Source organism: Panicum virgatum, chromosome 3N (assembly GCF_016808335.1).
Source record: "Panicum virgatum strain AP13 chromosome 3N, P.virgatum_v5, whole genome shotgun sequence".
In the NCBI taxonomy this organism is placed as follows: domain Eukaryota; kingdom Viridiplantae; phylum Streptophyta; class Magnoliopsida; order Poales; family Poaceae; genus Panicum; species Panicum virgatum.
This window is the reverse complement of record NC_053147.1, coordinates 10,060,794-10,081,132: the sequence shown is the minus strand read 5'-3', so window position 1 is coordinate 10,081,132 and position 20,339 is coordinate 10,060,794. Positions and strand designations below refer to the sequence as shown.

Below are 20,339 nucleotides of genomic sequence, written 5' to 3'. Positions count from 1 at the left end.
TTCCGATGCCCTCAGTTGACCATGTTCAAACTCTCTCAGATCTGGTCAACATTACACCGATGGATTCACCGATGCTCCATTCTATGAACTGTCGGTCTTTCCGATGCTTTAGGGTTTGAGGGCCCGCGCTCACCTTTTCACCTGTCTCCTTGCGGGCCCGGCTCGTCAGTCTCACGTCCTCTTTCTTCCTCGCGAGCCGCTGCGCCCCGCTCCTTCACTCCGCCGCCGCTCGCACACAACTCCGCCGCACGCACGCCGCCGCTGCAGTAGCTCAGCTCCGCCGCAGCACCACGCGCCCACGCTTCCTCCCGCGCAGCTCTGCAGCCCGAGCGCCGCTGCCATCCTCGTCCAGCGCTGCCGCTCGCCTGCAATGCTGCTCACCATTGCCGCCGGCACGCCTCCTCCTCTCCACCTGTGCGTAGCTCCCTTCCTTCAGACACGCACGCACTCGACTCCAGGACTCATTTTGTCCTTCCCATCTTTTGGTTCGAGTACACGCAAGGTGTTCGAGGAATTGCCTCTTAGGCTTTTTCTTCGATTTCTTCTCGACCGATTCTCGGATTTGCAAGGGTATGGTGCTGTCCCTCCTAGCATGTGATGTATCTTCGTTTTCTTATCCTTTACACACATGTTTACATATATCCTTGCCTTGCTCACTCACATCGAATCTCGTTACTTCAATAGTCCTTTTAGGGTGTTAGTGAGTTGTTATCCACTAGATCTCACCATGATAGGCTCATACCATTCCATGCTTTGCTTAAGGACATTCTTTCCTTTAGTGGATATCTCGTATATGCATAATTTCCTGTCTTAATTCCATTATCTTCTATCGATTCTCTATGACAGATGGCAGGAGACAAGAAGGGCAAGGGCAAGCAGGTTGTACAGAAGAAGAAGCGCACTCGTGAGGACCGAGAGCGAGAGAGAGCAGAGGCAGTTGCAGATGCAGATGCAGCAGATAGGCAGGGTTCGCTTAGGATCAGGGATCCTCAGGCTCAGGGGGAGCCACAGCAGCAATTACATCGCTCAGGACGTACTCGTCAGCCAGAGACAGCTCAGACCACACCTGAGTCCCGCTCACGTCCACGGACTCGAGGTGGTGGTACTCACAGGGCAGCAGGCCGTGATAGTGAGAGAGAGGCAGCTGGTCAGGACAGTGATGCAGAGGAGGAGCCTCCACAGGTTGAGCTGCTTGATCTTCGGGGCATTCCAGGACCTAGGGTCAAGAGATTGAGATATGTCATCCGGAGCAGTGGTTTCCCGAGCAGAGGGACATTGGAGTTGACCGTCATTTTCACACTCTGCTCCAGGAATCTTTCTACCACGCTTATTGCTAGATGGACATCAAGATCAGTGAGCACAAAATGCTTCACTGGGTGGCTAAGCGCGTGGCAGCAGGAGGCATTCCTATACTCCCTTTGTTTGAGAGATATGAGGGTCTACCAGCTCTGCTTAATGAGAGGTCTCGGTACATCAGAGAGTGGGTTCGCGTTTTCTACGCCACCCTATTTGTTGAGGAGGACCGGCAGTTCATTGACTTAATGTTCCAGCAGAGGCATTATAGGTTGACTCGAGCACGTTTGGCTACCCTTCTAGGAGTTCAGATTACCAAGGAGCCACACTTCTTGCACTATCAGGCTTATGGCAACGCGGTGCCTCCTTGTCGTCCTCATGAGACTCACGTCCCGTCTGACGAGGAGGTCAACGTTCTCTTTCAGCAGCCCTTCCTGCCTGGCACACCGAGGACCCCGGACAGACTGACTCTCGTGGCTCACACCGTACACCTAGCTTTGAGTAAGAATCTGTTGTTCCAGATTGGATACAACGAGGGGATCACAGCTCTGCAGCAGTGGTTACTACTGTATATCATGACAGGATGAGACTTTGACCTTGTCGACTTCTTCATCTGTGAGCTAGAGGATGTGATCCTGGATGGGATGACAGTTCCCCGTCACCATCCTTTTGCTCATTGGATCTGCTGGATACTCGCCCAGCTCAGTCAGAATGCTCATATGGATGAGCTGGAGTAGTCGAGGACGCACTTCTACTCCTCGATACGGTCGTCGTGGCCCGAGAGGCCAGCACAGGGCACAGCGGATTCTTGATGTGCGTGTTTTGGCTGAGGGTAGAGTTGTGGATGATCCCACTGCAGCTGAGGATGCTTCACTCGCAGCTACAGAGGCCCAGCTCCCACACTACCCGGACACAGACTCAGAGGACTCGGAGGATGACGAGGACTTCATACTCCTCTGGTGCAGCCTGAGTCCCTGCTCCTCCAGTTATTGTTGCTCAGGTCACTCAGCCTGATTCACTCGCTGCTATTCTTCAGAGGCTCTCTGACCAGCAGGACAGATTTGATGCAGCTCAGCTGAGCATGCAAGCCAAGCAGGCTCGCCAGTAGGAGGCCCAGACACTTGTACTTGAGGGGATCCGGCAGCAGCAGGAAGCCATGAGGTTATAGCTTTAGCAGCAGTCCCAGATTCAGCAGCAGATGTTCACTTTCTTCTCGGGATGCTTCGGTCAGCTGTACCGTCACACTGGACTACCTGAGCCTCAGCTCCCTACACCCCAGCAGCTCCAGTTCAACTCCACTGCTCCAGCTCCACCTGTTGGCGGCTTTGTGCAGACACCCTTGGCGTCCTTCCTGATGTCACCTCTTCTTCAGACCGGGTTGTTTGCCAGCCCTGCTCCTACTTCCACTCCTGCTCCGGCTCTGGCTCCTGCTCCACAGCCTAGTGTCTGGACAGCCGAGCAGCGTGCTGAGTTCCTCAGGCAGCAGCAGGTTCTGCATCAGCTACAGCACCCCTCAGCTCAGTCCCTCGCGTTCGAGTCACCCTCACAGCCTGAGGTGCTCCGTCCGTCCGTTGTTCGCCCTACTTAGCCAGACCTGACTCCCGTCACGTCTGCTCCTCCGACGGACTCCATGGTCATCACCGAGCCAGTTGCTACCTCTACTCCAGCTACTTCTGCTGCTCCGATGACTCCGGTCGAGCAGAAGTCCTCTTCGGCCGACGAAGACTGGACGGACGACGACGCCGACGACTCCGCCACTCAGTTCTCCACCGGACCGAGCATGAAGACCCCGCCTTCTCCAGCTCAGGACTAGATCGCCTTCCTTTTTGGTGCTTTGTTGCCAAAGTGGGAGATAGATAGGGGGAGTAGAGATAGGGGGAGATTGGTGGGTTGTGGCGTGTTTGGATCTTCATGGATTTTGTGTATGGACATGTTATTTGGATATTGTGTATGCTCTGTGTTAACATGTCCCTACATGTGCTTTATTTCTAGTAATGCATGCTTGTTTATCGCATTTCAATTTCATATCTTTGTATCTCTACTTTGTGTTGTCATCAATCACCAAAAAGGGGGAGATTGAAGCGCATCTAGGCCGATAGATGCTAATGGTAAGTTTCGGTGATTAATGACAACCGTATGCGACTAACGTGTGTTTTGAAGGAAAAAATAGTGATTAGTCTAGTCTCATATGAAATGTGAAAGGAGACCCCTCAATTCGGAACAACCATGCGTGCCAAGGACTCAATTTTAAAGATTAAGGACCTTTCTAGTCTCAAGTGTCACAAGGAGATGAAGGACACTTGATTTAGCTAGGGTTTATAGTTTTTAGTTCTTGACCGTACTATTAAGAGGGGTTCATGAGTTAGTAGCTTGACCAAAATTTGAGTTGGCCTTAGAAATCTTGCACACTCGCTCAAAAACAGCCCAAGATGGTCAATAGAAGTTAACACAATGCCTGGAAGAAGAAACAATCAAAGTTACATTCAAATCCAAGTCAATTCAATTGAAAACAAAGAAAAACAGCAGCAGCGGTTTAACCGATGCCCCTAGCATCGGAGCATCCGATGCTTGGCGGAAGTTCCGACGCCCTGTCGGTCTATCTCTCTGGATGCAAGCAGAAATCAAATCAACAATCCCTATAGCACCGGTTGAACCGATGCTCAAAAAGATATGCACCGGTGCATTAGATATACTTTGTTCCAGAGAGCAAGTTTTGGTGGACCTCAACTCGTCTTTAGCACCTGTTGAACCGACGCTTCAAAATCCATAATCAGTGCATTGGATGTACTATGTTCCAGAGAGCTTGTATGAGTGGACGTGAAAACTTCTTTAGCACCGGTTGAACCGAAGCTCCTACGGAGCATGCACCGGTGCAATGACACAAGCCTGGATACTGTGTCAGAACCCCCAACGGCTATAATTTGGACACATAGAGACCGGTTGAACCGACGCCTCAAATTTGTCACCCGTCGGTTCTTCCGATGGTCACGATTTTTCTGCAGTGGACTTCCAATGGCTATGTGACCCTCTCCACTCTATATAAGGGCACCCCCTGGCTCTTTTGAAGTGCCTTTGACACCTTGAATACCTGAGGCCACCATTGAGAAGAAGAGAAAGTGCTTTGAGCAAAAGAGTGAAGATCTAGTACATTCATTGTGCTTCAACCTTTGCAAGTGTAGCAAGTGTGTTTGAGCTAGGGCCAACTGAGTGTAGGTCAAGTGAAGGCTTAAGAGCTTGTTACTCTAGGTGTTTGACGGTACCTAGCCGGTCTCGGTGATCGGGAAGTTCTTGGTGAGCTCTTGGAGTTTGTGGGAGCCCCAAGACAAGAAGATTGTACACGGTGTGAAGCTCGCCGTTCCGGAGATGGAGAAGGAGCATTCCTAGTGATCACTTGCTCCTTGGTGATGCAAGGGAGTTATACCCTTATGTGGGTGCTCCAACGTGGATTAGGGGGGAGCGTCAACTCCTCGATAGCACGGGAAAAAATCCAGTTGTCTCGTGTCTCTTACTTTTATTTCAAGCAATTAAATCCTTTTGTTGTTATTCTTGCTTTTGATTGTTTGTAGATTGACTAGGACAACTTGCATGGTAGTGTGAACTCTTGCTTAGGTTTTGATCTTGCTAGTGTGCAACCAACTAGACAAAATGATCATGATAGTGTGTTTACCTACCTAAGGACCTCTTGCTAGCGTGCTCTAGTGACTAGGTTTCAAATTTGTAGATTGGGCAATACTAGTCTAGGTTAAGGATTAGATAGAAATTTGAAAATTTCCCAATTCAACCCCCTTCTTGGGCCTCGATCCTTTCACAGATACAAACCAAACTTAGAGTGCTTATTTTTATTAGTTTAGTTCTGCTGCAAAATCTGGAGAATTCTGTTTCTAATGCACAGCGTAAGCTAGAACTGGGCAAAATTAAAGGCCTTTGGCCTAATTACACACATAGTCACAGGATTCGGGGTCGATGCCTCGTCCCTCGACCCGGAATCGTCGTTCCGATTCGAGAGTCGGGGTCGAAGAGGGTCAGTGTCCCATTCAAAGTTGAATCGTGTTCCGGTTTGAAAGGGATCGCAACCCCATTGCTAGCAGATTTAATTGGGATAAGGAGGTAAAGGACAGTGGATTGGTGTGGTTTTTGTTAGACAATGAGCTGAGTACGTGTAGCATGGTCTAAATGTACTCTTTTATATGTTTTTTATATGCTTGTGCAGATTAGTTTCTTCATTAGTAGCACATATATAGTTTTTGTCTTTATCGACCCGAAGATATCGACCCCGATGAATCAGGGTCGCGTCCCACATAATAATTTATCGTTCCATAGATGTATATCCCCTTCGTACCACAATTTTATAAAATGACGACTCTCGACCCTCGACCCCATTCCTCGACCCGGTCGACCCAGGAACTTTGTGACTATGATTACACACACAATTCAAGCACAGAGTTTCAGACTTTATACAACATTAATAATGGAATTGACACACTTCATCAATTGAATGTTTACAAGGTTATTACACATAACCATTCGAGCCAAAACATTACAGCTGAATCAAATTGGCACAATTCATACAGGATTGTACACGAATAATTTACGGTACATATTTTCCTACACAAGAATGAAGTTGGGGTTTTCCTCCTTTGTCGCACTGAATATTCATACTTGTCAGAAATTGTCATTATGTAGCAGGCACACCCCCTACATTAATGTGATCTGATTCTTGTTCTAATCCCTACCAACACACGCGATTCCTAAATGCACATTCAGAAGAAGCACAAATCTTCTTCAATTTGCATCCTCGCACGAAGTGGATCGACGAGGTCCGACATGCGGTGATTGAGCTTGTACAGCAATACACTGCCACACTGAGGTCATTTGTTCACTTCTGCATGGGCAGTGCTACAACGAGGTCCGAAAAGATGGTTCAGTCGCTAAGCATGCACGGGTGGCTACGGCTTCCTCAATCATCACCCGTTTGCTGGTCTCTCTCAGCTACGAAGTAGTAACTAGATCAGCAAACCATTGAAGAAAGTGATGTCGCACTGATGGATTCAGTCTGCCCTTGTGGCCACATTGCAGAGGTGGATGGTGATCACCAAGTTACACGGCGGAAGCGAGAACCAGTCTTGTTTTGGGTACCTTGCGCAAGAAGCCTGCGACCTAGATATCCTGCTACCTGATCCCATGCCTAACTCTCTCTTCACGGAGGTGCACCTATGATGGAGGTCTTCTCCAACTGAACTGAAATTGCTTCTTGTCTAAATAAACTCAGAAGGTTAAATCATGTGTGCAGGGGGCTAGGAAGGGGCATAAAGATGTTCACCAGACCCCCCGACCATCAATTGATTCACTGTAATTAAGGAGCAACATGTTTATACAGCATCATGTAGTGGAGTCGTTTACATTTATAGCCAGCATTCACATCTGGTTCATTGAACCATGCGTGTGGTCAGAAGAATCACATAGTTGTAAGCAGCAAGTAAGAAAGAAAAAAAAGGTTCAGTCTTGTGTGGTACCTAAAATTGAAACAAGTGCAAGGACACTAGGATGATTTTGGCATATGTGAGAATTAGATATCATGATTTCTTCCTTTCTTTCACATGCACATAAACACAAAAGCTGCTTCCTTCATCTCCCATCTGCCATGCCTCCTTCCTAGAGGATTTTTTTTACATTTCTTTATTTACCATGGAAAAAAAATCTCAAGCTTGATATGAATTATTGATGTGTCTATGACATGTGAGATGACCTGGTCCACATGTAGACATAGGTGATGCCAAATTTATTATCACCAAAAAGTTTCATGCGAATAGTAAGTTCAGAAAATCGTAATAAAATGTAAACCATTTGGGTAATCTTTGTTTTCCTCAAATAATGAATTTCCAAAGTAGCTGATTGGGTAAATAAACCACATTTATCTTGGTCTCCTTGGTTCTGTCTAAGGAACGTCAAGTCATTGGCAATATATGTGTTCTGTAGTAGTATAGTTAACCGGACCGTGTTCCTTTGCTTTCATTTACTGGAAATCGCATCCTACTTCTCGTTTTTAAATAAAATGCAAGTACAAGGGCCAAGCTTGTGCACTCCTAAAATTAAAACAAGTACAAGCACATGAAAATGGTTATAGAATAATTTTACACCGGATGTGATTCATTTAAGCTACTAGGAATACAGGAGCACGGTAAGCCCTTCAGATTGAGAAAAGAAATCATGTCATGCATGAGCAACCCCGGCACCATCCACATACTCTCGGCAATCCACCACAGTTGAATATCCCAGTGCTTCATATTCCCATCCTTCAATTTTTTCATGCAAGAACAACCTAATCATCTTCCGCAATTCCACCCATCCTAACACTGAAAAGGGAAAAGTAAGGAAAAAACAATAATAAAAAAGTAGAGAATTCTTTTCTGCAGCTTGAATCATAGCTTGCAGGAAGGGACATAATTAAAAAAAACAATAGAAGATATATCAGAGCACATCTCCTTACTTTAGTTTGAACATTTCATATATCTCGTTCTCTAATCTTTCTATCTAAATCTCTTTGTAGTGAAAGGAACAAGACTGTACATTGTCGTACGTTATTGCCATAGTTTATATATATAGCCTTCCTACCCTATAGTTGAATTAACCATTATCATAATCATTTTTTTGCATGTTTCGTTTACTTCATATTGTACCTTCTCATCTACCGTTCTGAAAGAAACATCAAATTGTTCCACCTTCAGAAGGAAGAGCCATCTGTGCTCTGCAGAACAAGCATGTGCACTCTTCACTTCAACTAAAAAATTAAAAAAATAAAAAGAATACAACCACAAGCGCCCGAAAGTGGCTGATTCAGATTTACATGTACAGGTCAGGAAGTTGTGGGACCACCATTGTTTGTTCAATGATGATCAGCTGGACGGTGACCGAGCACGGTCTGTATCATCAAGCGACAAGAGGGCAAGGTGAGACTCACAACAGAGAAGGCACATGGACACATGCATGGATTTTTCTTTTTAAAGATCCAGAACCTTACCGTTCGGCGCTCATTAATAAGAAGACACATGCATGGATTTGTTTGACAGTTTTGCTATAATTTTCAGGTGCTAATTGAACTGTTCGGCAACGTGCTTGTTATGGCCATGGAGATCAAGGAGGCAGAATTAATATTGGAGATCAACTAGTTCTATGGTTGCTAGTTATTAGCAGCAGCACAGGTCTCCTTGTGGGCGTCAACTAAACCGCATGGGCAGTTCTACTGCGAGATACAGAGACTATGAATGGACTGGAATGTGCTAGTAGCAGCGAGCTGCCTCCACACTGATGATCTGCGTGCATTGGTGGCTTCACGTACCAAGAACAGATTGAAACTAAACTGTTTCCGCAATCACTGAACCGCATCTAGGCCGCTAGAATCTATTGGTAAGTTTCGGTGATTAATGACAACCGTATGCGACTAACATGTGTTTTGAAGGAAAAATCAATGATTAGATTAGTCTCATATGAAATATGAAAGGAGACCCCTCAATTCAAAACAATCATGCGTGCCAAGGACTCAATTCCAAATATTAAGGACCTTTCTAGTCTCAAGTGTCACAAAGAGATAAAGAACATTTGATTTAGCTAGGGTTTATAGTTTTTAGTTTTTGACCGTACTATTAAGAGGAGTTCATGGGTTAGTAGCTAGACCAAAATTGAGTTGGCCTTAGAAATCTTGCACACTCGCTCAAAAACAGTTCAAGATAGTCAAAAGAAGTCAACAAAATACTTGGAAGAAGAAACAATCAAAGTAACATTCAAACTTCAAGTCAATTCAGCTGAAAATCAAGAAAAACAGTAGCGCCGGTTTAACCGATGACCCATGCATCGGTGCATCCGATGCTTGGCGGAAGGACCGACGCCCTGTCGGTCTATCTTCTCTGGATGCAAGCAGAAATCAAGTCAACAAACTCTATAGCACCGGTTGAACCGATGGTCAAAAAGATAAGCACCGGTGCAATGGACGTACTTTGTTCCAGAGAGCATGTTTGGGTGGCTGTGATTCGCCTTCAGCACCGGTTGAACTGACGCCTCAGAATCAACCATCAGTGCATTGGATGTATTATGTTCCAGAAAGTTTGTTTGAGTTGATCAGTGAACCTCTTCAGCACCGGTTGAACCGATGCACCTACGGAGCATGCACGGGTGCAATGACGCAAGCCTAGATACTATGTCAGAACTCCCAACGGCTACTATTTGGACACAGAGAGACTGGTTGAACCGACGCCTTCAAATTCTCACCCGTCGGTTCTTCCGACGGTCACGGTTTTTCTGCAGTGGACTTCCAACGGCTATGTGACCCTCTCCACTCTATATAAGGGCACCCCTGGCTCATTTGAACTGCCTTTGACGCATTGAATACCTGAGACCACCCTTGAGAAGAAGAGAGAGTGCTTTAAGCAAAAAAGTGAAGATCTAGTACATTAATTGTGCTTTAACTTTGAAGAATTCAACCTTTGCAAGTGTAGCAAGTGTGCTTGAGCTAGGGCCAACTCAGTGTAGGTCAAGTGAAGGCTTAGGAGCTTGTTACTCTTGGTGTTTGACGGCACCTAGCCGGTCTCCGTGATCGGGAGGTTCTTGGTGAGCTCTTGGAGTTTGTGGGAGCCCCAAGACAAGAAGCTTGTACACGGTGTGAAGCTCGCCGTTTCGGAGATGGAGAAGGAGCATTCTTAGTGATCACTTGCTCCTTGGTGAAGCAAGGGAGCGATACCCTTTGTGTGGGTGCTCCAACGTTGATTAGGGGGTAGCGTCAACTCCTCGATAGCACGGGAAAAAATCCGGTTGTCTCGTGTCCTTCGCATTTACATTCAAGCATTAAATTTCCTTTATTGTGATCTTGCTCTTCTTTGCTTGTTTGTTTGACTAGGACAATGGCATGATAGTTTGATCTCTTGACTAGAACTTGTTCTTGCTAAGTGTAGTTCTTCCTAAGAAAAATGATCATGTTAGTATGTTCTCCTACCAAAGGACCCTTTGCTAGTGTGCTCTAGTCATTAGGTTTTAAATTTGTAGATTGGGTAATACTAGTCTAGGCTAAGGACCCTCTAGAAATTTGAAAAAATCACAATTCAATCCTCTTCTTGGGCCTCGATCCTTTCAATCACCAACTGAATAAACTTGTATTGCGATCCGGGATGAAAGTGGTAATCTCAACTATTAGAATAAATTTAATATTTTAAAATAGATATGTATAAAATTTGATGGTGATCATTTCTTATATTATCAAGCATATTATTAAAAATAAGAATAAAATTTTGCATAAATTATTTTATGCATTATTTGCTCCCTACAACAAAAAAAAGTGAAAAAATACCGAATTTGTTTCCGAATCCATACCGAATTTTATATCTATCATTTGAGAAAATATAGGATGAATTTAAGGTTTACCTTTTATGAATCTTTACAAGCTCAATGCTCAAAACAAGAATACAAATTTATATACAAGATTCTATATCCTATTTATTTGCAATAAAAAAACGACAAAAAACTGATTACCGAATAATTACCGTTTCCGACCGTTTTCATCCCTAATTGCGATTCCGCGCTTCCTCGATCGGTCACCCGTTTGCTTGTATGCATTTCTCTACTCCCGAGGACTGATAACTAGATGGATGCAGAGTGCTGAAGAAGTGAAGGCTCTCCGACGGACTCGGTTTGCGCTGGGCGCCCCAAGGCAGAGGTGGACAGCGTCCACCAAGTTGCGGTCCTGAAGCAACCAAGAGCCTGGCCCTGGGTGCCATGGACTAGACTTCTTCCGGGAAGACCAGCTTAGTATCCTGCTACCTCCCATGCCCCCTACTCTCTCTTCTTTCACCTGACCCGCCATCGCCTGAATCATTGTAATTAAGAAGCAAGATATTTTACACCTTCATGTAGGAGTATTGGAGTAGTTTATATAATAGCCTGCGCACGTACCTTGCTCTGGTTGGTTTAACCATTGTCAGAATTATCAGATATATTTCCTCCTTCCATCATTTATTACACTGTCGTCTGTGTCACTTTGAGGGGAACGGAGTGAAACACGAATCAGCTGATAGACTACTGGATTCCGCGGTTAAATAATGAAATTTAGTTAGAAATTACTCGAGACACTTTTTCATCCATATCCTATCCATAAGTTTATTTCAATTTTACATCGCACCTTCATATGCATAGTATTACATGATGGTCTAAATGGTGGCAAAAGTTGGGATTTTCCATATACAATATATGTGGTCTCTGTTTGCATGTCATAGTTCACTGCAAGGATCAGGATTCAGGAAGACGTATAAATAATTCATTCATTAATGGAATGATATTCATGGAGGAGGCATGGGTTTGTTTGACAGTTTTGCGATAATTTTCATTAATTTACTTGAACTGTTCAGTGACGTGCCTTATGTCCATGAGAATATGAGATCGAGGATACGCATGCATAATATTTGAGCATATTATTCCAATTCATGCAAAGATACACATGGAAATGAACACGCATCAACATCCAGCAGCTTCCCTCTCCAGAGTCCACACGCTCGCGGCTATCCCCCCAAAAGCTGAGGGAAAATAAAAAAAAAATAGAACCTTATTGATCATCTCTTCCACGGCTCATAGTAGGTACTAGATCACCATTGAAGATCATCACAGATCATCTATCAGGCCTCCATGGCGGCGATGCTGCCGAGGCGGATGGCGTTGACGTAGTCCCTCGGGCTGTGCGACGCGAGGCCGGGCAGCAGCAGGCCGGCGGCGCGGTAGAGCAGCGACACGGTGCCCTCCCGGTAGTCCTTGCCCTCCTTGGCCCACAGGAAGGCGCCCTTGAAGAGGTCCCCCCAGGCGTTGCCGTACATGGACAGCAGGAACCTCGGGTCAAAGTAGTTGGGGTTGGGCTCGTCCCCGCCGGCGGCGATGGCGGCGCCCTTGTACCAGCCGTCGAAGTAGACGCAGGTCCCGCCGTGGGCGAACGCGGCGACGGGCGGCGCGTCGAACGGCACCCGCGGCACGACGTCGTACCGGTACACCACCCGGAGCATCTCGACGCGGAGCCTGGCGCGCAGGAAGTCGGAGAAGACCCTGTCGCCGACGCGCGGCTGCCCGTAGGTGACGACGGCGAGGAGGCGGTCCAGGACGTCCTGTTCGCCGTGGAGCGCGAGCAGCGCCGGGAAGATGCCGGCCAGCGCGCCGCCGAGGCTGTGGCCGGTGACCACGAGGGTGGCGCTCGGGTGCTTGCCGAGCTGCTCCTTGACCACCTCCCGGAGCTTGTAGTAGGCGAGGGGCTTGCCGCCGGCGGCGTTGGGGGCGGCCTTGGGGAAGGCCCGGGCGGCGTCCTTGCCGTCCTCCTCCTGGAGGCCGAGCGCCTTGAGGAAGCCGACGTGGACGTGGCCCATGGCGCCCATGCCCAGCCACGAGAGGTTCACGTCCGTGGACCAGTCGCGCATGTTGAAGGGATCCGTGCCCCGGAACGACACCACCACCACGCTCGCGTCCGACGCCTTGTCCGTCATCACGAACGCCTGTGTCGTGTGGTCGCCAACGAACTCTGCAGCACGTAGCAAATTATTAATTGTTCTAGTCAGAATCAAATAATCCTACTACTAGTAGGTACTCCCTCCGTTCCAAATTATAAGTCATTCCAAGAATTTTGGAAGGTCAAGTCAAACCATATCAAAGTTTGACCAAAATTATAGAGAAAAATATAAAGATTTATGACATCAAATAGATATACTATGAAAATATAGCTAACAAAGAATCTAATAATACTTAATTGGTATCATAAATGTTATTATCTTGTTATATAAATTTGGTCAAATTTAAAAAACTTTGACTCTCCAAAATTCTTAGAATGGCTTATAGTTTGGAACGGAGGGAGTAACTAATAATTTTTACTACTAGCTTAGTTGTTACTGCTGCTCCAGTTTAATTACTTACTGTTCCAGCAGCTGTAGAACCCCACGAAGTTGAACTGCAAATTCAGAGAGCAGCATCAGACACGGAAGATCCATCCATTAGCAGATTAGCTTGCTATTAACAAATAAACAGATTTGCACGTAGCTAGCTATTACTTGGATATGATATATTTGTTTATGTATACAATCATATCTTGTGGATTGACAGTGGCAGTTGTTTATTACGGATTAGCTATGTTGGCATGTCGTCAGTGTAAGTGTCACTGTCACTGTTTGCATGCAACTGTTCTGCTACTTGTGCACGTGATCGAACTGCACATTGCGACGCTACCGTCCATGGATCGACAGACTGATGCATGGGAAAGGTTGTCCACTTGTCCCGAAATGATTGGTGTATGTTGTTGCAACAATTGGCAGGGGCGGATCCAGAGTTTGGAGAAGGAGACTCATTTTTTTTGTTCTTTCTTCTCTCTTTCCCTTGTTCCTCTCTTCTCCTTCTTTCTCATCTTCACTATGCCAAAATTTATTAGGGAGGGACTTGTGGGGGCTCCAATGGACAACATGGGGTAGAGGGGCTGGAGCCCCCTATCCCTACGCTGGCTCCGCCCCTGATTGACAGTAGTAGTGTTGCCAACAGTCGTCTTGCATATATAGTTGACATGTTGTGTCTACTTTATTTGTTTGTCCTCACATATATACTGTAGGTTTTGAATTGAATATGAAAAAGGATCATGGTTGCTGAAGCTTTAATTTTAATCTCTTGCTAGACGTACTTTTTAGAGCTAAAATGCTGATTCATAGTGTAGCTAGCAGATCTATACCTTCCAGACGTTTTTGACGACGTTCTCGATGTAGGCGGCATTCTCGTAGGCGATCTTGGCGGCCATGACGGTGACCTCGAAGACGGAGAAGGTGCGGAGGCGAATGAGCCGCCCGTTCACGTACTGCTGCTGGACGAGCGGCACCGACGTGCTGCCGCACTCGCCGCTCTCCACGTCCACGCAGTGGAGCCAGAATAAAGAATTAAGGGGGCAACTTTTGGTAATTGAGGTGCTAAAATAATAAATAATATTAAATTTACTATTCATCTAGTGGAAATTTTGCATGGCAAGAGGAGGCAATAGCCCACTTTTACCTACACTTGGCTCCGCCACTGCGTCGACGTAGTAGTCGTCCTCCCCACCGTGGCCGCCTTGCCGGCACCGGCGGCGGAGACTGTTAGATATCTAGGCAATTTTCGGTATATTTTAATTCCAAAATTAAATGTATAAACTAGCAATATTTCTATGACTTTAAGGAGTAAAATAAAACATGTGAACATGTTTATACTTATCACACATATAAGCATAAACAATATAAATAACCAAAGTTTCAGGGAGTACTCTGAAGCGGAGCCGTTGCCGGAGGCATTGGCTGCGCTGTTACCAACTGGAGTAGACATCTACTCGGTTGGCCTCAGTCGAAGTAGTTGAACTAAATCGGTGCAGGAAGAAGTTCGCAGTGCAGTCCCGCGAACGGTCACCAAGATGTAGTCGACGTAGTCGTTCGGCCACCAGAATGTAGTCGACGTAGTCGTTCGGCTCGTCCACCAGGAAGTAGTCGTACAATCGGGCAAAGCCTTAGTATTTTTGAGCAGTCACGCTAAAGCGTTACCCAAAAACCTGATTGCCCGCCTATCCCGTGCAGGATCTCAAGGCGAGCAAGGTTTCGGAGGCCTGCTCACGCTAATTCTGTGCGCGCAGAAATTAGCGTTGGGGAACTCAGTTGTTGCAACTGGAGAGGGAGAAGAGAGGAGCCGAGTTGCCTCAGTGCTCTGGTGCAGGATGGATGAGGGGAATGGCACTCCTTATATAGTGACTCAGGTGCTCAGAATCGTTGAACCTGGACACCATCAGAGTCATTTAGGTGATGCGGTTATGGCCATTAATTACAGATTTAATTGCACGTTTAATCGCACGATTAATTGCTGTCAACGGCAAAATAGCCATCACATCGCACCACGCCGCACCTGCACGTCACGTCCGGCCGCGCACGCGCACCGTCCGGCCTCGCCTCGGCCACGGCCCGGCGAGGCGAGCGAGCGCGCGCGCGCGTGTGGTTCACCGTCCTCCTCTTACCGGCTTCACAAGTGGTGTACACGAAGTCCACCTTTTAAGTCGGTTGAGATCCTCCTCAATTCCCGGTACGGAATTAAGCATTGATTCCCTAGCATTAATAGTGGACTTTAAATTCTTTAGAATGAATGGGCCAAGCCCATTACTCCAACAGAGACGCCCACCACCTGCAGCCGCCGGTCGTCGGGGCCGCCGCCCACCGGCAGCGGCTTCAGCTCCGTCCTCCCGTCGATCATCGCGATCATCGACCGGAAGTTGGGCGCCTCCCGGTTCAGTGGGATCACCACCTTACCTGCCAGTAGTGTTCATCGGCATTTATCAATTTTATGCACGGGCGTGTGCTATTCAGTTCAAAATTTGTAGGGGTATTCTCCGAAAGTGTTTTGGTTTTGCATTGGTCGGATCAATCCACATGAGGTCATTCATGTGTGCAGAATTATTGTGTATAGTAGTTTATCTGATAATCATGTGCAAGTGTACGAGATGCTGCATTGGGTAGAAGAAAGACAATTTGACATTAAAATAGTGAGGGGCACATGTAGTTCATCCTATACATGGTCGAACTCGATCTTGTCCAAGACACTTGATAGAAAAGCTTAAAAGGGCAACCACAAAGAAGACAATTCAAACACAAATTAATGGCTAATTATGGTTTCTAAAAGAACCATGTTTATATATGCATGGTAGCAAGAGACAAGCAGAACAAAAATGATTAAACTAACAAACAAAAAACTTGTCCAAGGAACTATAATATATAAACAGAGAAGAAAGAAAAATATTAAACTAACAAAACATTTAGTGGAAATTCAAAGATAAAGAAAAGGAAATGAAACATAAATTAATGGTTGAATTACGGTTACAAAAAGAAATGTGTAAGCTAAGGAAGAGAAGCATGCAATAGAAAAAACGGTTAACCTAACTGAAAAAACTTATAACAAAGAACCATAATTTATGTAGAGAGAAACATAAATAAAAGTGTTAAATTAGAAAATAAAATCTAAAAATGCCATAACGAGAGAAGAGAAATACTAGGGAAACAAATGCGGAGAGGGAGAGAGGGAGTATGGAAGAGAGTGAGATGACGTTCTGTAGTCATTGCACCGTTCAGTCAACTTTACCTTTGACAACATGGAGTCAATTTCCCGGTACACGTTCTTAGGTCTTTGACTTAGCTTGTTGCATGCACTGGCGGCGAGTTATTAGAACACGTTTTGCATTGGTAGAACATTCCTTTTTGCAAAATTCAGTTGAATAATTGTGTCGCAGACCAATTCGTAATTAAGTTGACCATCTGTCCCCTTATTAACTAGCTTACATTTGTGTCATGTTGGTTGTTATATTTTTTTTAGATTAAGCTCTTTGCTGCTATCTCAAGATCAGGTAGTATAATAATATGTTCCGTTATTACAGGTTAAGGTAAAAATAAATACGAGACGTCAATTAGTTAGTGGTGTGTTCATGTGTGTGCGCGCGCGCGTATATATGTGTATACGTACATCTGAAGATGTTCAGGAAGATGCCCAGTATGCCATTGTTGAGGGCGATGAAGTTGAGGAGGAACTTGACGACGGCGCCGATCATGAGGGCCGGGTAGTAGGCGCCGGCGAGCGCCTTCTGGATGAGCTGCGTGAGCGCGACGAACCAGTCGCCCGGCGTGCTGCCGAAGTCGGCGGCGGTCTGGTCGCCGGCCTCCACGAACGGGTAGCTGGTGATCGGGCGCCGCAGGAACAACATCGACAGGATGTCGATGAACCGCACCTTCTCCGTCCGGATGATCAGCTTCTCTGCCCCCATCTTGGGCCCGCCGGCGGCGAGGTGCTGCTGCTTCAACGCCACCATGATCGCCGGACGGCGAGGCTCTAGATGATAGCAGCCACCTAGCTAGTACGAAGCCCTAGCCGATTAAGCTTGCTACGTGTAAGAATGGTAGCTAGCAAAGTGGAAGGGGCTCAAGCTGGCACGATGCTGAGATGGAGCGAAGGGGTGCCTTTTTATAGGGCAACAAAGAGGGCTGGGTTGGGCTGCACTGGATGGGCGGCATGGACCGGCCGGGCTGGGCCGATGCTGGGCAGGGCCTGCCCCGCCCTGGGCTGTGGGCTAGGTTGTTTGATTGATCTGTTTCTATGGTTTTTTGGTAGGTGGAAGTGGGGGCTGTCCAGGGTTTACACACGTGCCATTTGCATGGTTTTAGCGTGACATATATACAGTGAGTTTTGCACAATATTTAAACTAAAATATACTATCTAAATATACAACTACGGTTCATTAAGTGTGTGAAATTCTCATCCTAAAAGAGTTTTGCAATCCTAATAAGATACTACATTAAGAATGTAAAGTCACTTAAGAATGTAAAGGCACTCAAGTTGCAAATAGTAAATGCGAAAACATAAACAGGGGATGAGAGGAAGCAAACTCTCGACATAAAGATTTATCCTGTGGTATCGGTAGGCACTAAGCAACCCCTAGTCCATATTGTTGAAGCACTTTATCGAGAGTATTGCTTCTCGGCTACCAAGTCTCTTTCGGAACTCTTCTTGACTCGCCACCAAAGCTTGCCAAGTCACCACGGTCACCTTGGCCCTGCTTTCCACTAAGGAGCTTCTACATGAAGGATGGGGGTTTTCACGTCCCCGCACAAAGCTGTCCACGCCGCTCCACACCAAGCCGGAGGGTCGTAGACTTGCTTGCGAGCCACCAAAGCTCCAAGGGGCCAGCGCACCAAGATATAAGTTTGAACAGCTCTCAAGCAGCACACAAGGCACAACACTTTGCTCTCACACTCAAACTTGAGCTAGCCTAGCACTCTCACTCACAAAGCTTGTGCTAAACCTAGGTGTATGATCAATGAGCTCTTGGGAGGCTTGGAGAACTTCTTCAGTGTGTAGATAGCTTCATCTAAACTCCAGTAGCTTAAAATGTCCGAGGTGAGGCCCTTATATAGCCCACCAACTCAATAGAGCAGACCATTGGAGGATTCCCCGTGTAAGCACCGGTTAAACCAGTCACATGCAGCGGTTAAACCGGTCACAGTAGGGACTGAGCTAGCCGTTGGCCTTTCTGACAGTTCTGCAGCTGAGTCAGCAGACATCGGTTGGACCGACGCTAAGGATCAATGGCAGCAGTTCAATCGGTCTTCAAGAACTTTTTATCGGCTCCTGCAGTTCTCTCTGGACAATAGGACCATGAATTCACCAACGCCTATTTTTCTTCACCATCGGTTCAATCGGTGCAAAATTTTCACGCAGAATTGACTGACTTAGTCTGTCAATTGCTACTGTCATCGGTTAAACCGGTGCAGTTAAGATTGCTAACTTTGATTCCTTCTGCACTTGTAATGCATCAATGCTTGGTTGTCGGTTAAACTGGTGCAGGGTCATCGAAAAAACCTGTGCTACTGATTTTTCCAGCATTGACTAATTTAGTCTATCAATGCATCTGTCAGTATTCTCCTTGTTTTGCTTCGTTTCTTCACAGGTCTTTTCATACTTGATCATTTGAATGGCTTACATTTCATCCTTAGAACCTAACAAACACCTTCAAAGTATACCTTCGCAAAATGTTAGTCTCATAATTATATTATCACACAATCACTAAAATTACAAACAATAGCCGAATGGAGTCATATTCGAAACAGCCGTCGGCACCGGGATGGATGCGGAGATGTCGTCGGATGCCGCCAAACCAAGCTGTCTTCGCTTGCAGTCGATGGATTGGCCGACCATCCGCTGCTGCGTCACGTGCGCGTGGATACCATGCATCGATGATGGAGCTGAGGAGCAGCTTAATTATTACATGCACGAAACTACTAACTAATTAACAGGGATCGATCCTTGAGTTATAACAGACTTACATTATGTAGTAGGATTAATTAAAGAAGGTCCCTTATCTTATCTCAGCTGGGTGTGTAGCTAGCAGATGGCGATCGCAGCTGCCACGTACGTCGATCGTCTACTACTACAGATAGAAGCATGCCGCATGCAGAACCATGCCCATGCATGCGTAAGACAGTACTGATGGTGCAGCCCACCATACAAATAATCATACACCCCCATGGCGCATGCGTGGCACCTAACGTCCCAAATTAATAATCATTTTGATTTTTCCACAGTGTTTAGATACATAGAAAAATCTATATATATACATCTAAAAAGCCAAAACTACTAATAATTTAGAACGCATAATACATCCATCGATCAATGCATCAATCGACCTGGATGCCAATAATGTCCATGCTGGCCTTGCGTGTGCCAGTGGGATCGCATCGCATCGCCGTTATCCCTCGTCTGGATCGCCAATAAGCTAGCGAGGTAATCAGAGATGCACAGGTTTGGTGCGGCCGGTCGGCTAGCAGCTGCGGCTGCGTGCTGCGTGCTGCATGCATCCGCGCCATATTATTATCTATCCATACGATCCGCCGCATGCATGGGCATGCATGTACCATCATGCAGTCCATTTGTTAGGTCAACTTGCGCATACGTGTCAAGCAATGCAATGTAACAACAAGCCGCTAACCGAGACTAAAGCTCCCCGCCATGCTCTAGCCGTTGGATCCGGAACTAAAACCTTCATTAGTCCCAAACCCAACAGCAGCTAGGACTAAAGTAAAAAATCAAAGATTATTTTATACCAGTGTTGCATCCACATGTAGTACGTATTATCTATATTGATGACAACAGTATAATTCACATTACGGGCCGATCACATATATTCACATGCCTGATTAGATAGAGACGCATATATATATATATATATATATATATATATATATATATATATATATATATATATATATATATATATAGTATTGCTATATGGTACCCGGGTACGGAATACTTATTCAGTACCCAGCAGCACCGCGTCCGCGTCCGCAGGCTCCAGGCCCCTGTCCGCTCACGCTCAGGCTCCCAGGCCAGGCCCAGTTTTTTCCACGCCGATGCCCGGCCCAGTTTCCAGTGCCGAGGCCCGAGCACAATCACATCTCGTCAGCTCCCCCACTCCACCCACGATAGCACGTTCTTTTCGGTTACCC

General features: G+C 46.2%; 1 protein-coding gene across 1 annotated transcript; it reads right to left on the bottom strand.

Moving 5' to 3' along the window:
* Positions 1-11,945: 11,945 nt before the first annotated feature.
* On the bottom strand, positions 11,946-17,149 carry LOC120667529 (triacylglycerol lipase OBL1-like). The gene is made up of 5 exons (XM_039947590.1): positions 16,807-17,149; positions 15,454-15,602; positions 14,018-14,200; positions 13,219-13,252; positions 11,946-12,829 (listed from the first exon to the last, which is right to left on the bottom strand). Exons 1-5 carry the CDS (start codon positions 17,147-17,149, stop codon positions 11,946-11,948), a joined length of 1,593 nt encoding a protein of 530 aa, XP_039803524.1.
* Between the last annotated feature and the right edge of the window lie 3,190 nt (positions 17,150-20,339).